At 41.6% G+C, this 16,607-nt stretch overlaps 1 protein-coding gene across 1 annotated transcript; it reads left to right on the top strand.

Moving 5' to 3' along the window:
• Nucleotides 1–7,709: 7,709 nt before the first annotated feature.
• dnal1 (dynein, axonemal, light chain 1) lies at nt 7,710–15,908 on the top strand. Its single transcript, XM_035609387.2, has 8 exons — nt 7,710–7,823; nt 8,334–8,372; nt 8,581–8,690; nt 9,912–9,967; nt 10,070–10,125; nt 11,149–11,275; nt 12,786–12,926; nt 13,654–15,908. Exons 1-8 carry the CDS (start codon nt 7,821–7,823, stop codon nt 13,692–13,694), a joined length of 573 nt encoding a protein of 190 aa, XP_035465280.1. The 5' UTR covers nt 7,710–7,820; the 3' UTR covers nt 13,695–15,908.
• The last annotated feature ends 699 nt before the right edge of the window (nt 15,909–16,607 follow it).

Below are 16,607 nucleotides of genomic sequence, written 5' to 3' on the forward strand. Positions count from 1 at the left end.
CGTGCGCGTGTGTGTGCGCGCGCGCGCGTGATCAGTCATTGCTCTATTTGGTACCAATTTGACTCCAACTTCAGCAGGACACTTTGTCAAGGCAGCAGGACAAGGACTAGTTGTCCATATGTAGACTTTTGGCACTTTGTGGCATAAAACACATATTCATTCACACCAGGGCATGATCATTGACCGGGCTCCACAGTCAACTGGGGTCACACAATATCAACTTTGTTATAATGGTAGGTGTCTAAAAGTCTCTACGGGGTTATTGTCAGTTGTCCAGACTTGTAGGGCGCAATATCCATTGGGGACGGGGGAAATGCCCCCCCCCAAAAACACACTTTTCAAAAAATCCCATTTGTGCCCCCCCACACACACACTTTCAAATTTGTTGGTTATTATTCTTTAGCTTCACAAACAGCTGTTCACCTGATAATTCGGAGTTCGGTGAAACTCGAGCCGTGAACCGGAGAACAACACTTTGTCTTTGTCGTGACTGACACTGTCTCTCGTTGATGAGTCCCAACTGCCACTGCTCCAGAGCGATGAACAGCTGTTTTATTTGAAATGTATCATGGTCATAAAGAATCTCCAAATTCAACACTGCACTTTCTCGGCCCGTAAACAACAAGGTGTTACAGACACACTCTATAATCTTGCAAGATCAGTTGTTTAGTTTAGTAGATTAGGTACAAAACTAGCTTCCGGGGGAACATGCCCCCGGACCCCCCTACAGGGTCTGAAGTCCACCACCATAGTCCCACTAAATCTTGTAGGAAACACTGAACCCTATAAAGGAGTCCCTAAATGTATGTAGAAATGTAGGAAATGGGATTCAATCAAAAAAAAATTCTGTCGGAGGACCCCTAGACCACCTGATGTGTCCCCCCCACTTCTCAGATCAAAGTATCACCCTTGTATGGAATATGATATGTTGAACCTTATTCAGATTCAGAATACTTTATTAATCCCAAAGGGGTGATTCATCTTTACAGTGTCTCCCATCCATGTAAATAAATAAAATAGATAGATACATAACTTAACAACAGCAACCAAACACCAACATCATCAACAAGCCAGGACAACAAGTGCACCGATCAGCGGGTTGCGTTTAGTGGCCTGATGGCTGAAGGAATAAATGAATTGGCGTAACGATTAGTTTTCCGTACGGCCACATAATAGCGCCGGCCTGAAAGCATGATTAAAAAACTCACTGGAAAGTGCATGGTTGGGTTGAGTTATTATTTTTTCAGCCTTCTGGACCACTCGTTTCTTCCAGTTCTCCAGTGATCTTGGAGCAGACCATAACGACGTTCTGAAGAGAGTTTTTGTCTTTCACAGAAAACCCATTAAACAATCACACAAATGAAAAAGTTTTAAAAGACTCTCGATAAAAAGTGTGTTAAAAGTTTCATAAAATGTTCTTGCAGACACCAAAGTTTAGTTTCCTTAGCAAATGAATTCTCTGCTGTCTCCGCATGACAATACTGTCTGTATCCACACAGACAGTCAAAAACTGCTCCTAAATACTTGTATTCTTGTACGATTTGTACATCGTCATCATGTATGGTACTCGCTTCTGGTTCCAGTTGCAGCTGACCTGATGATTTGTGGTGTTTTTAACGGTAAAAAAGTCAATAAAAGTCCATTTTCCCTTATTTCAGTTTAATCTTAACCGACTCAATTTCAGATATGACCACAAATATTCTGCTAACCACTAATGACATGCATCAAACAAGGGCACTCAAAGAGCGCAGATCTCCACCAAGGCTGAGGAATCCCCAGCCTAAATGCTGTTTCACCAAAAACTTACATTCCAATCTTCATCTGACTTCCACATTTTTAAAATGTTATGTATTTATGAAGGTTTCACTCAAACTGTCAAGGTTTGACCTTTTTTTATTTTTATTCCTGGATCCGGATATGGATCTCCACCCAAATGTATTCACCTGTTAATATGGTTGTGATCTATCTTTGATAAAGTAAGTTTTCTTTATCAAACATGTTCATAACTTTTTGAGTAATCCAGATAACAAATAAACAGACAGACTGAACCAATCACATAACCCCCATTAGTGAAGTTAAAAAGAGTACTTAGTAAACATAGTGGGCTAAGAACTTAAATATAACTTACCTGACTGTGTAGTAAGTCTCACCCTTCCTAATTTTGTCAGACACTGAAGAGTCTTTCAATTTTGCAAGTCAGAATCCAATCAGGGCTGTCCAATGTTATTATATCATGGGGAAAATTCAAGCAAAAGTCCCTCATCTTCTTGTTCACATCAAAAAAGGGAATTAGGGGTACATTATGCAGGTCTACCCAGCTTCCTATCGATCAGAGATAAGAGTAGTATAGAGTCCAAAAACCGCCTCGTAATCTTAGCATTATGGAGCGATACACAGGCTTGTCCAAAGAACAATCCTGTGGGTGAAATTTTGGATAACCTGACTTTTCTTTAATGAAGCCCATTTTATTTGATGTGCTCTTTGTCATGTTGATATATTTTCTACGAAAAACACATGCGCAATCCCAAGAGATCCTGTTGCAACTCATTTGGAAGGATGACATCTTTGAAGAAGTCAGTCTTGCCTCCAACATACAGGAGTATAGAGTTGCGTGATGGCTGCCCATTGGGGGGCAGCAGTGTACAACGGTATGGTTAATGAAAGACGGCCACCCTCTCCTCTGGGACCTCCAAAGTTAAGACAGGGCAGCAAACCTGAGACAGGACCTGTCTTCTTCTGGGCCTTTTCCAAGACCCTTTTGAAGCCCCCAAGCCCTGGAGATGGCTTTGGTCTAACGGGTAAAGTTTGTCAAGCATGTTTGTTGTGGAATCTATTTTCTTCAACCTTTCAAAAATGAAGTTTTTAGACAGGCGTTGGAGGCAAATGGAAATGTAATGTACCGCTGTGATAGTGCGGTGAAACCAGGGCATTGAATAGTAGAACGGCAGTCCAACAAGCAGTTTAACCTGACCCCAGCGTCTTCTCTCTTGCCCTCATAGGAGTTTGTCACATGGTGTTACTTCAACACTTGAATAGTAATGAGGGCAGAATGCTATGAGATGCTATGGTGTCCTATTGTCCATTTCCATCCAAGGTTACATGACACAAATGATTATCTGTCCTTATGTGCTGACAGTGGAGACTGGCCCTTAAAATTAATGAATTTAATTTGACTAAAATTCCCCGTACGCCTTTTTTTTTAAATGCTGAAAGAAAATTAAATGTGTTTCAGAAAACGGAAGCTTGGTGGCGTAGCAACTACTCGTAAACTACTATAGCTGTCAAGCCAACTGCAGCACACTCACTAGCCCAGTTATTGGTGCACGCCCACAGCTTCCTCTACTTGTTTCCTTAAAGTTCAGCACTGGCAAGGTGGCTTGCTTTTGGACACAGGGGCACAAATTTGTGTTGAAGTTCATCAGAACTCCAGTTCCTTCTGTTGTTTTTGTCCAGTTACATTCATTTGATATTCAGAACGTTGTTAAGGCTAAATGTACAAATCTGTTAAGTGCCTTTCATTAACCAAATACATCCATATCACCAGGTTCCATATCTGATTAATAGATGTATAAAGTTATGTAACTTGTTTTTTAATTCTGACCTTTCAACCTAATGAAACTATGGTATTATGCATCAATGAAGAGTCAATAGCAATTAAACATCAGCATGAAAGTTCATTCTTGACCTTTTAAAGAGTAGCTGGGAAAAAATTATCTCCACGAAAGAAAAACACACCATACTAATACTTTATAGATTCAATATCCAGTATAGATTATCTTTATGGTTGCCACATCTTGCTCCTCTGCAGGTTTTGAGCTTTTGAGTTCATCATTTCCTGTTGGGAAGAGGCTGGCGTTGACTTCAAGGACCCATTCTGTGATCCTCTGGTCGGTGTAGTACTCATCATCATCAGTGTCCTTCAGCCATTCCGTATGACCTTTGCCTTCCGAGCCCTCAGATTCTGTTTCAATCGCTGAGTCACTGGAGCAGAAACAACCTCTTTGTTGCCTTGCTTCGCAGAGACTGGCATCATGTTTAACCTTGACTGCCGCCATTGTACTATTGTGACTGGCACCGGGATCACAAGAGTCATTCTTCTTCTGACGTACTGGAGGCTCCGCTAGTGCTGGAGTCAATTTTGCAGCCGGCTGACCATCAAAAGACCGTTTAATCAGTCTGCTGCGAGACTCCGGATCAATGAACGCTGCTCTGTTTCCTGCTGCAACAGCAGCACTGATTTTGTTATTCATGTTAGACTCCTGATTTGCTTTACCACATTGTGTAACCAACAGACGAAACATTGTATTTTCCATCATCACATTGCCAGTCGATATACGAGTACCATATCCTTTTGGTGTGGCTGGCTTCTTTCTTTGTGGTGGTAGAGCAGCAGCACGATCCACGTTGCTAGGGATGGCATTTGATCTGCTGATCGGTGGTAGCAGGACGCTTGTTTGTCTTGGTTTCGACCACCCCTTGAGACCTTTTGGCCTGGTCAGGGGATGAGCAGTGACAGCTAATTTTGCTGCCGCTTGGAGATACATGGATGATCGCATTTTGATGTTTGCAGCAGGTGGTCTGTCAATCCGTTGGACGCTGATCTCCAATGGTTTACTTTCAGTAACATTAAGTTCCCATCTTGCGGACCCTCGGCTCCTGTTCAGATCCGACCGATCCTGCTTGTTGAGAACATCTGCATGTGAACTTTTCATAGCTTCAACAGCTTGTTTCATCCTCTGTGTGACAAACTGCATCCATCTTTGTTGCACTTGGACAGAAATCAATCTGACAGTCAACCTTCTTTTATAGTGCTTGTCCCTTCCCCGCCCACTCACACACACACAACCCCGGGCAGTCATTTGATCTGTAACAGTACCCTTATTTGTTACCTTTCAGGACCCAAACCTTTTTTTCACAGTTGCTGAAGAGCCTTACATCCCTGACACACAGCAGTCAGTGGGAAGGGTTGATTCCTGATAATTAAATTACTTTCACCACTTGGAGAAAAGTCAGATGCATGGACCAGCACCTTCCTCGTATGACTAAACCTCCTTCTGATATTCGATTGTGAAGGTGCATTCATTTACTTTCGATTTTTTTGATAAATCCACCATGTAAAATTATATTTCATTATAGTTAATATGCTGATGCACTACTGTTTCCAGGAGCGAGATGTGAACACCAATCTTATATCTGTGCGTGAGTGAAAATATTATGAGGTTGTTCATTGAGAAAGTTCAATAATTTTTTTCTGTGTGAAATATTTCAAGTTATTTTTCCATCATGGAAATGCAAATAAAACAGATTGATGGAGATGCAAACACCATATCTTAGACCAATGACTGTATATAAATATGGATGATGCGTCCCCACTTCCCCCCACCGTACAAAAATGAAGCCAAAATATCCCGTAAACAGCTGCTGCCATCTTGTGCTGTTGGCATAATTTCAAGCCAGAGTCTGCGCAGTAGAGATCGTGGTGTGGAGCGGCGGTATCAAGGTCCCCCCAATACACATGCTCGACCAATCGTGAGTCAGTCAGTCTCAGCTGTTAATCATGACGTCTCACCCTGTTTTATAGCATCAAATAACTCATTAAAACCAACGTTATCTTGAACATTTACACTGGATCTACATAAAATGACAGACACCATCTTTGTGAAAACTGTATTCAAAGTATACTTTGTTTATGACCTTTACTGCAGCCAGCCACTAGGGGGTGATCAAGATCATTTGGCTTCACTTTGGGGACACCATCATGTTGTCCATCTGAGCTAATGTTACGACTCCAGCTCTGTGCTTAACACAGACATGATAATAATACTGATCTTCTCATCTTAGCTCTTTAAAATATAATTAAAAGAATAAGTTAATGTCCAAATACTGAACAGTTCCTTGACTGTCATTCATTGTCCTGTTCCCTTTGATGCATTTGGTTCACCTGACCTGACGAACAGTCTCCCAAAGCCTCCTGTAAAATATTCACCACAGAGGGTATGTGATATGTCTCTACATATATATGTGGAAAGATAGTCAGAGCAGGAAGCGACTGGTACTTACTGCAAACCTTAAGCTGAGGTTTCAGTTACAAGTCACGTTCTCTGTTGAGGAGCTCCTCAATGACCCCATCTAGATCCACTTCTTGGTTATATCATTAAAGCTCTGTCAAATGGACAAATGGAAGAAGGGACTCTTTAGCAGCTGTAACAGACCCAGTGCAGTTACTGCAGCATACAGTTGGAATTAATGAAATTTGAGTTTCACAGGAAACAATCCTGACAGAATCTATTACGTTTTGAATTGTAGTACGTCATACAAATACTGTTCACTACAAATGTCACTTCAGTTTATCCAGACGTGCACGTCACTGAACGTGTGAGCACTGTAAAGAATGTCTCTGACACTGAGCTCTGGAGTTGCACACGTGAGCTGTGTGTTTCGGCATGCGATACTGTAAACTTCCTGCACAGGCCGACAAGCCGGCTGGCTGTGGTGAGCTCACTCCTTCCACTGACAGCCGGTGAGAGAAGTGTATGTGTAACGGGAGGAGGGTTCAAAATTCAGAATCGGGTCATGAGCTTTGGGCATTGACTGAAAGAAATGAAGAATAAATGTAAAAAGAATTGAGATTGCAAACACATGAGGGTGAAACTGGTGGTAGACCCTGAACATGCCAGGGAGACCATTTATCTCATCGGGCCTGGGAATGTTGCTTTGAAGACAGGCGTGTGCTCTGCCTTGCTGAACCTGCTGCCACAGCAGAAAATGGGTGGATGGATGGATTTCAGCGATCGCTAGCCAGACTTGTGGATTTGACTGCTCAAATTAAATCAGAATGAATGTGTTAGTAAAGACAATATTATGAACATATACAGCATAGAAGCTTACACTCTTCATTCAAGCCATATTCTACTTCTACTTCCAGAATAATGGATATTTGCACAGAATATTCCAGTTGTTTCTCAAACCTTTCTAGTTCAGTTCAACAAATGTCAAGCTCCAGGAAGAGCCTAGTGAAATCTTATCGAAATAACAATAACTGCAGTTACAAAACACTGCAATTCCGCATTAAAAAGGGTATAAACAGTTTAAAGCAAACTAAAGTAGAGTAGAGATCTATAATATGATCTATTTTGTAAATATGCTAATTATCGCAAGATTATTATATTTATATGCACTATATTGGTATTGTTTTTTTCAATAGATTTTGATTTTGCAACACTTTTTTTTTTATCACTGGAGGGCAGTATTTACCTGCCATGTGAAGGTCCATCAGCTGCAGTGAAGCAGAAACACATTGTTCAGAATCATACGGTTCAGAATCTAAAACATCTGCTTTAAGGTTGTCAGGTTTGAAGGAAAAGAATCCTGTGAGAAAAGGAGCGAGGAGTCACAGATTAAAAACGCTGCAAAGACATGACTGTTCCATATGCAGGCATACACCGCCTGTACATCTATAGACGGATACAAACAGATGAGGGTGGTGCATCTGGAGACAATAATATTGTTTAATATTTGTGCCATTTTCACCCCCTTCCACATCACCTTGTAACAGTTTACCAAGGGTTCCTCTTTCACTCTCGCCCCTGCACATTCAAAAAGTGTGTCTACATGTTGTGACTCTAATCTGTGAGACGGGATGATGATGATGATGATGGTGATACAGTCGGTTAGAAAGGAGCTGGGGCTCCATCTTCCTCATCTGCACATTCTGTTTTCCAAATTGGGTCAAGCCCAGCGAGTGGCGCTGCGCATGCGCAGACTTGCCGCCCCCTGTATATCCAGTGCCATAGCAACCGGAGCAGGCGTCAGCCATCAACATGGTGAGTGATTGTGTTGTCGGTTATTTCTGTCGTTGTTACACGGTATTTTTCGAGCTAATTCGTACGGTGTCAACTGGAACATGTCCCCGACACGCAGTGACCTCGTGTCCGGGAGCCACAGTTCACCGGGGTGGTCGCCGTGAGCCAATATGAGCTACCTTCAAGTAGCCTGTTAGCTAACCCTATGTGTGACAGCTAATGGTGCGTTCAATGGCTGGCCAACACTGTGTCGTTTTTTGTAGTTTCTCTCGTTTCTGAATCATCTCACACGCGGAGGAAGTCAACTAGTTCGACTGGATATTTCAATCAGAATGAAGAGTGCAGCAGCCAAAACACCTAATATGATAATGAAGATAGTCTACATTCTGAGCCTACAGTTCAGTTTTTAAAAATATGTTTGTAAATATAACGCTTTTGCTAGCTCATCTACAGTGCCCGCATCTTGTTCGGTCATCCCAGTACAGCCCGGCCGCTGCCTGTCTCATTTATTATGTCATCTTCTGTCTCCAGGCAAAAGCAACGACTGTGAAAGAAGCCCTGGCCAAATGGGTGAGTGACATATCGGCCTACACACACACACACACACACAGATAAACACAAATTCATGAATACACAGACAGAATGCGATGCAATAATGTGTAACAGAATTCCAGTGCTCATTTGTGTTCGTGTTCGTAGTTTGTGATTGTCAGCTCGCTGTGTAGTCGTTTTAACCGTATTGTAAAAATGGCTGTTGCGCTGGCTTTGATGTCTACAGGAGGAAAAGTCGGGGGAGAAGGCCAGTGACGCGATAGCGATCAAGCTGTATTCTCAGCTCCCTCCTATAGAGAAGATGGATGCGTCCCTCGCCACGCTCACCAACTGCGAGTGAGTCCGGTGGCGACGCCATGGCTTCCTTCAACACGTTCGGTTGTGTGTTTACTGTGTTCTGGAGGATGGGAGCATCCGTTACATTTTATTCCTGGATGTCTGTCATGTGTCAAGGATGAAGTAGCAGATGTTTTCCAAATGAAAAATAAATGGTCTCTAATGGACAGATGGGTGTCTTGACTATAGCATACCCCTACCATCTGATCCAGTATAAAGATATGAATTACTTTCTGGTGAAGCTACAAATCTGGACCAATTCAACCTCAAGAAAATGAACAGTAAAGATTCCCCCTACCTGCAGAAGGTATACAGTTCTAGACCACCTGTTACAGTTAACTATTTGGCACTGTATTGTATTTTGGTGCATTGAAGATGAAATTATCAACTTGAAAAGTATTAACTGAAAGTTGTTAATGTATGTCAGCTTTCCCCTTAGAAACAATGTTACTCCACTTTTTGAGAGTGTAGTCGGAATGCAGTTTTAAGGCTAATTTTTTCTAATTCAGAATTTGTAGTAAATTGAGGGCTTCAATCAGCTAATTTACATTAAAAACAGATTGAAGTTCCTGATTATTTGCACTATGGTAGTGAAAGCTTTGGACCTCAGAATGGCAGGCCATGATTCCTGCCAGGCTGCGTACAGTCCCTCACAAGTTATACTGCATCATTTACATGGCTATGTTTAGGATTTGATCAGTGCAGCGGCATGAGGGAAACTGTGCCTGTGATAGATAAAAATATGTACATTAAATAGTTCCACACTATAATATAATTGTCAATTTGGATTGAAACTTTTGAAAATGTTTGTGATAAGCCTTGAATAATGTGTGATCTCTTTCGACTTCACTCAGACCGTCACCACGGTCTTCACCTTGAATAATACCATTCCCCTACCTGTCCTTGAGACCTTATGCTATCCTTCGTTTTTGTTGATCCTGATGGTGTGAGTCATCCAAGGTGAAGACCGCAGGGACGGTCATCGTTCGGTCTCATAGATCATCTCAAAGACCCAATACTTCAGTAGGTCAGTTACTGTATGTATATATTACCCGCAAAAGAAAATTCAGATCTCGGTGCATGAGCTGTGCATGAATTTTCCGATTGTAGATCAGTCAAGGGTTAGTAACTAAATAGCTAACATATTGTTAAGTCACCAGAACAAGACTAGCATATCATCCTTGAAATACCTGAGGAGTTGTTGTTCTGTATCCCCCACAGAAAGCTGTCTCTGTCCACAAACTGCATTGAGAAAATAACCAATCTCAACGGCCTGAGTGAGTGATGACTTTCTAAATACATAAAAACAGCCACATACATATACTGTTCATGCACAGAAATGTGGTGTTGTAATGAGGTGTTACATTGTGTCCTTTCAGAGAAACTGAGAATATTGTCATTGGGAAGAAACAATATAAAGACAATCTCAGGGCTGGTAAGTTAGATATGAGGCAGCAGTGTTTCCCCTAGGATGAAGTTGTAGCAGCGGAGGTGAAGCGCGTGTGCGGGGGGGAAAAATTGTGAGCCGGTACTTTTTTCTTTTTTAGTAGAAAAAATTTAACAAAAAATGAGAATAAAATGGAAAGGACAAATGTTTTGTTCATCCTGTACTTTAAATTTTTGTACAGCGAACAGCACTATTTTGAAAAAATTACAAATATAAAGTACATAATGTTGTGTGTTGAGTGATGGGACTCACATAAAGCCTGTCAGAGTGAAAAAGTAACACAACTCAATATATACAGCCTGTTACCTAAAGCCTTTGGACATACTGTTGTAGGCTGTTGTGTACTTTCACTTTCACCAAATGTTTCGACGGGTCGCTCATGTAACCGCCTTTATTTGCAAAACATTTGTTACACGTGGCAACGAGCGCTGATCCCGACTGAGCATCAAGTAGCACAGTGCACCCTCAAAGCAAAGTGCAAACAGTGTGACAGAAGGCCCCTTGAGGTTCTTCATGAGGTCAACACCAGGCATGACCCAGCAGCATTTGGTATGCCCAAAGTGACTGAACAAAGCACTTGTTTGGTGAGTTCCATCTCCGAGACCCTGTACCTGAACCGACCAACAAGCAGTATAGCAAATCTGATAAACTGCGATACAAACACCAGCAGGCCGAAAGTCCGGAGCCCACCACGCGCAACATCTACCATCTACATACACCACAAGACCTAAAGTCATTGTGCAACGCCTCTGAGATAAGAAAATGTCCCAGTCTCCAAAAAAAAAAAAAAAGATAATAATTAAGGAGCGGCGCACCGTCGCTACTGAAATCATGTAGGGGAAACCCTGCGCAGAATTAACCAACAAGTTTGTTGGCAAAATGTTACCTTATGTTATGTTATCTTACCTTATTTCCTAATTTCTCTCAATTTTCATGTCACTTTTTCTTACTAACACATAAACAGATATGTTGAATGTACACGATTTTGGTCGTGTGTGTGTGTGTGTGTAGGATGCAGTCGGTGACACACTAGAGGAGTTGTGGATCTCCTATAACTTGATAGAAAAACTGAAGGGAATCAACTGCATGAAGAACCTGAAAGTCCTCTACATGTCCAACAACCTGGTGAAAGACTGGGGTAAGCTACAGTGAGAAATACATGAAGTATATGAAGGTTGGTGGTTTGATCTCTGGCTCCTGCAGTGTGCATGTCGAAGTGTCCTTGGGCAAGACACTGAATCCCAAATTGCCCCTGATGGCTGAGCTGTCAGTGTATGGTGGTTTGCATTGTGTGAATGTGCATGTGAATGGATGTTAAAACTAGAAAAGAGCTCTATAAATGCATCTATTTACCATTAAAATTGGAAAAAACAAGCTAATCAGATTGCAAAATTGCTGTCCTGTGTTTATTCATGGTAATTTTAACAGATTAAGTGACCTGAAAATTTAAACACTCCTGCTGCCTAACAACTTTTATTTCAGGCTTGTATTCCTTCCTATGTAAGCTTAAGCTGCATTTTTTTTCTGAAATCACAAGGCTCTTCAGATTTTGCCGGGAGTTAAAGGGGCCATAATATGCTCCAGGCACCTTTTCAGCCTGCCTCCTCGTATATTTGGTTATCTGGGGTGTCTGCCAGCCCACGGAGAATGAAAAGAAAACAATGAGTCGTTGATTCGTGGTTTGGGTTGATCGTGCAGACAGTCTGTAAACGAGCCATTCACAGCCCGGGCGTCAAGTGACGTAAGTTGACTCCTGCTACTGGGGCGACCACGCAGCACCTCCCCCCTTGAAGTGCGGAAAAACAGATCGCGACTACGCTATAATTTTCTCCCCGCAAGCGAACGACGACCGCGGGCATGGCCAAGCTAGACTCGCAACCCGGTAGCCGGCGGAGCACAGAGCACAAGGAGTTGGGCGATAGAACGTTAAGGACATCCCGGCCGCGAGTCTAGCTACGCCGGCCGGTATCCGCGAGCTCCGCCGCGAGCTCCGCCGCGAGCTCCGCCGCGAGCTACGCCGCGAGCTACGCCGCGAGCTACGCCGTGAGCTCGTGGCTACCGGCAGAGCTCGCGGATACCGGCCGGCGTAGCTAGACTCGCGGCCGGGATGTCCTTAACGTTCTATCGCCCAGCCCCTTGTGCTCTGTGTGTAATTATGGAGAACGTGTTCGCTGGGCCTCCCGGGTCTCTACGTCGTGTATGTGGCTTGTTACGTGCGACTGTTGTCATGGCAGCGCAACGCCGTAGTTTCGCAGCAGACGCGGGGAGGAGCGAGGAGGAGCGAGGCGGAGCGAGGCGGAGCGAGGCGGAACACGAAGGGAGGGGGGCGAGGAGTGAGCAGGAAAGCGCTGGAATCGACCATAGTCTCACAGGGTTGTTTATACAGAAAGAGGAGGGTGCTGTGTGGCTTGATCCTTGAGGTGTTTTGACATGGAATGGCAAAGACATGTAGTTCACACACCTGAAAACCAATGTAACTTGTGTAAAAGGGGGCATAATATGGGCCCTTTAAATTCTTACCAAAGGTGAATGTTTCACATAATGTAAAACGCTCAATGTAGGATAGTGAAGGTTCCTAACATTGAGGGATGACCTTACTCTAAAGTTGGCAATCAGTTTGATGACGCTGTCTTTTCTGTTTTGTGTAGGAGAGTTTGTGAGGCTAGCTGACCTACCATGTCTCTCGGACCTGGTGTTTGTTGGAAACCCTCTGGAGGAGAAGTATTCAGCTGAGGGAACTTGGCTCAGTGAAGCCTCTAAAAGGGTTCCTAAACTGAAGAAAATAGACGGTAATAGTGTTTCAGCAGCAGTGTTTGTAAAAGTGGCTACTCATATTCTATAATCTTACTACCTCGGTCAATGTTTCACTCTGACACGCTGCTCTCTTCTTAAACATCTTTAGGCTTGTGTCGTTGTTTTGCTCATGCACACTAGGGAATTAAAATGCGGCATATGCCATTGCATTGCTATATCACCCATTTTTATCACGTAAAAATTGATACCGGTATTATTGTGGACGGTTTGATATGGCACAGCCCTATGTTCCAAAAGAGTAAATTGCATGTTGAAAATATTGCACCAACACTTTACAGGTCAATAATTTTCTGAATGTTTTTCAATAATTTGAATTAATTAAAATGAATTGTTAGCAAAGCCCCAAGGCTCATTTTTTTGTCAGTTCATAGAAAGCCATCAGAATATGAAGGAATATAAAACTCTGTCTATAGGCAAACATACAATTGAGTATGAATGTATAAAATAAATTTCCAATACTACGTTTATAAGTATTGGGTTTAAAATGAAACATAGTTTCGAAGGATAGTTATATTTTTACTATAATAATGGAGCCATGTAGGGAAATTGTATTTTTCTTTTTTTCCAGAACACTTCCTAGAAATTGACACTTTTTTTGAAAACCTTGAGGAAATTATGGACCTGTGAATGTTTCTAAAGTTGCTGACTTTTACGATTACAAGGCGCAAAAGGTTAATGATCTCTTTCCTCTGTTCTGTCTAGGAACTCCAGTCATCAGACAGGAAGAGGGTGAAGCAGATTAACAGACCTGAGAAGTTGTCATGTTGCTTTTCTTTATATAGAATATGATTTTTACAACAGCAAAGACTCGGTTGTAGACCAACAAGCACAGATAACCAACAAATACACAAAATGGGCCTCATGCATGAACCGTTCGTACTAACAGATTTGTTCTTAAATCGTGAGTACGAGTGATTTAGGAGAACTTTCCACATTAACCATTTTTTTCCGATTTTGAGATTTCTTTCAAATTAGCACAGAATTTAGGAGTCACCTTAATTAGTCTGATGTAAATCAAACCAAGTTTTTTCCACTTTCGGGTCATGGTTTTGTCACTTTGAACCAATTATAAGTATATAAATTAAATTTAATGAAAATATATAAATTTCACCTTACTATTTTGACATTATACTGTTTAATTCCGCAATTAGAATTAGAATTTATTTCTACATGTATACATATTCCTGTTAAACGTTGTTGCGCAATGGCCAGGGGAGCGCACGTCTTTGGCAGTTGGCATGCTTGTTGAGCAGGGGCGCACGGAGTTGCTGGCTTGACATGTCAGTTGTTAATTGTCGCCATTCAAACTATTACCATACCAACTTCAGATCATTTGTTTAAACCTCACTCAAATTTGATCATGAGTCAACCCGCAGACGAGACAGGAGGGTTCATACAACAAGCGGTACATGCGCACTTCATCCATAACAGTGACAGAGACTTCACCTAGACGACCTTGCAGTCATCGATTGCCTTTTTGTCGAGAGTGTTGTTGTTGTTTTTTAACCAAATTCATATCGGTTCATTTCATCTTTTTTTCATTGGCAGTGCGACTCACAGGTGACTTAGTATTAACAGCTCTGCTTCAGTCCGTCACTTGACTCCTACTGACGCTGCTAAGATGTACACTTTCATTTCAGGATCTGTGAAAACAGAACTTCAATCTCCGATCTCGTAAACTTCTACTTTTTACAATTGAATGCCTTTTTCTTGAATGAAGTCCTCCTGACATGTGGCAGGAAACCAAACCTTGTATGATATTTTGGTGCATTGATTACACTTATTTGGAATACTTGTGCCCGCTCGCTGAAATAAGCACAGGTGATTATCTTGTTTACGCACGTAACTGACACACTTTTCGAAAGATAGAACTGTTTGTTAAATCCGACGTGGCCTGTTCATACGAACTCACGGTACGAACAAATGTAAGAAAAATTTAGGATAAGAATACAAACGCTTGCATGAGGCCCAATTTGTATGTTTTAGAGTTTAAAACAAAGTATATTAAACTGACAATACCTTCGGCCTGGAGAGTTTGGGAATAGAAAAGGGTTTTTTTCAAGAGCCTTTAAGTGGAACTACATTTTAAGCACATTTCCTAATATTGAAGCTTATACAATTGTTTTATAGTGTCTTTGATATTATATGCATCTTAGTTCTTTTACCAAGTACCAAAGCACAGTGTCGCACACAGACTAGTGATCAGGTAACTATTAACTAACTCTATGCTGCTGGACCTTCTCCAGCCTAATAGGACTTGACTGTAAATACCTGACACTGATTCTCAGTCAATAAGACCTCTGTGGAGAAATGGCCAAGTACAGATTAAGATAAAATGGATTATGCTACATTGACATGACATTGGACCAAACAGTGGAGCACCTGATGGGAAAGAGGTGACATTTTATGTCAACCACAAATTAAAAATCCATTAAATAGTTACATCTTGCCAGGCTGCTTTAACCGCGCACTGTGTTTTCCTGTTTGTTATCAGAATTCAGGATTAGCTGAAATCGATGGTAGTAAGCAGTAGTAGTAGTTAAAATAAAAGGTTACGTTTGTGTGTGTACTATACTTCTCATGGGACATGAAGTGGTCATCTACAGTTACATTAAAACAGCCCTCTCAGCCAACAAAAATAAGAGGGAAAACTCACATGACCAAGAAACCTGCACAGCTCTGTTTGGTACTGTGTTGTTCGATATCGTCCTGGCTTTATACTGTCATACTGATGTCATGTGCTATATGTTCAAATGTGATTATATCCAGATTTGATATGAGTATGCAATATTATAATGTGTAATATCTATTATTTCGAAGGGCAAAAACCAATGACCAATGTTTGTTAATTTATTTTTCAGTTTTCAGTTATTTTGGGTATGTTTCTTCTTAAAATTGTAAGATGTGTATGATTTTTAATGACTTATAATATTTTTGAATAAATGCTGTTGATGCGACATTGGCACCTTCTTGGTTGAACTTTGTCACCTGAAGCATGACAATAATCTTTTTGGATTTTGTTAAAATGTAAAAAAAAATGTAAAGAATATGTTGATTTTGTAATTGAGCAAACAGAAAGCCTCTTCTGTTTATTGTAATCCTTTGTTAGTTTAGGTCATGTTATTGCCACATTTCTGTAGGGAATGCCTCAAACTAGAAAGTTTAAGAAATCATTTTTTAAGTATAGCATGCATATAAAATACTAACTAGTCGGATGTCATCTGATTCTGATTGTGGGTCAACGATAAGTAAGTCCCAGCCTCCTGTCTGGAATCACATATGTAATTGGTCAAGCTAAATGACAGTCAACATTTCTTTCGCTGACTAGCCAATGACTCCATCTCCGACGTGGAAGTGGATGGAAACTTTTGGGTTTGTGTGCAGATTGTTGTGTGTCTGTACTGGTTATAATGCAGCGAGTGTAGAAGTGAAGCAGGTGATTGGAACTCTGCTGGCGGCCACCGGCCTGGACGCTGTCCCTGCACCTGAGACCTTCAGACGAGCATCATTCCGTGGTGGTCCAGAGGTGTTACGTTAATGCAATGCCTGGACTAGGAGTTAAGGAGTTTCTTGCAGAAGCGAGGCTCTGCTCTATCGGGACATAGGTGAATGGGCGAATGTGACTTTTGCTTTGAGCGCTGTATAAAAACACAGCA

This window comes from Scophthalmus maximus, chromosome 15 (genome assembly GCF_022379125.1).
Source record: "Scophthalmus maximus strain ysfricsl-2021 chromosome 15, ASM2237912v1, whole genome shotgun sequence".
Classification (NCBI taxonomy): Eukaryota; Metazoa; Chordata; class Actinopteri; order Pleuronectiformes; family Scophthalmidae; genus Scophthalmus; species Scophthalmus maximus.

Coding starts and splice junctions, on each gene's coding strand:
- dnal1 (XM_035609387.2), top strand. Junction 8,373..8,580: donor AAGAAGCCCTGGCCAAATGG/GTGAGTGACATA, acceptor TGATGTCTACAG/GAGGAAAAGTCGGGGGAGAA. Junction 11,276..12,785: donor CAACCTGGTGAAAGACTGGG/GTAAGCTACAGT, acceptor TGTTTTGTGTAG/GAGAGTTTGTGAGGCTAGCT.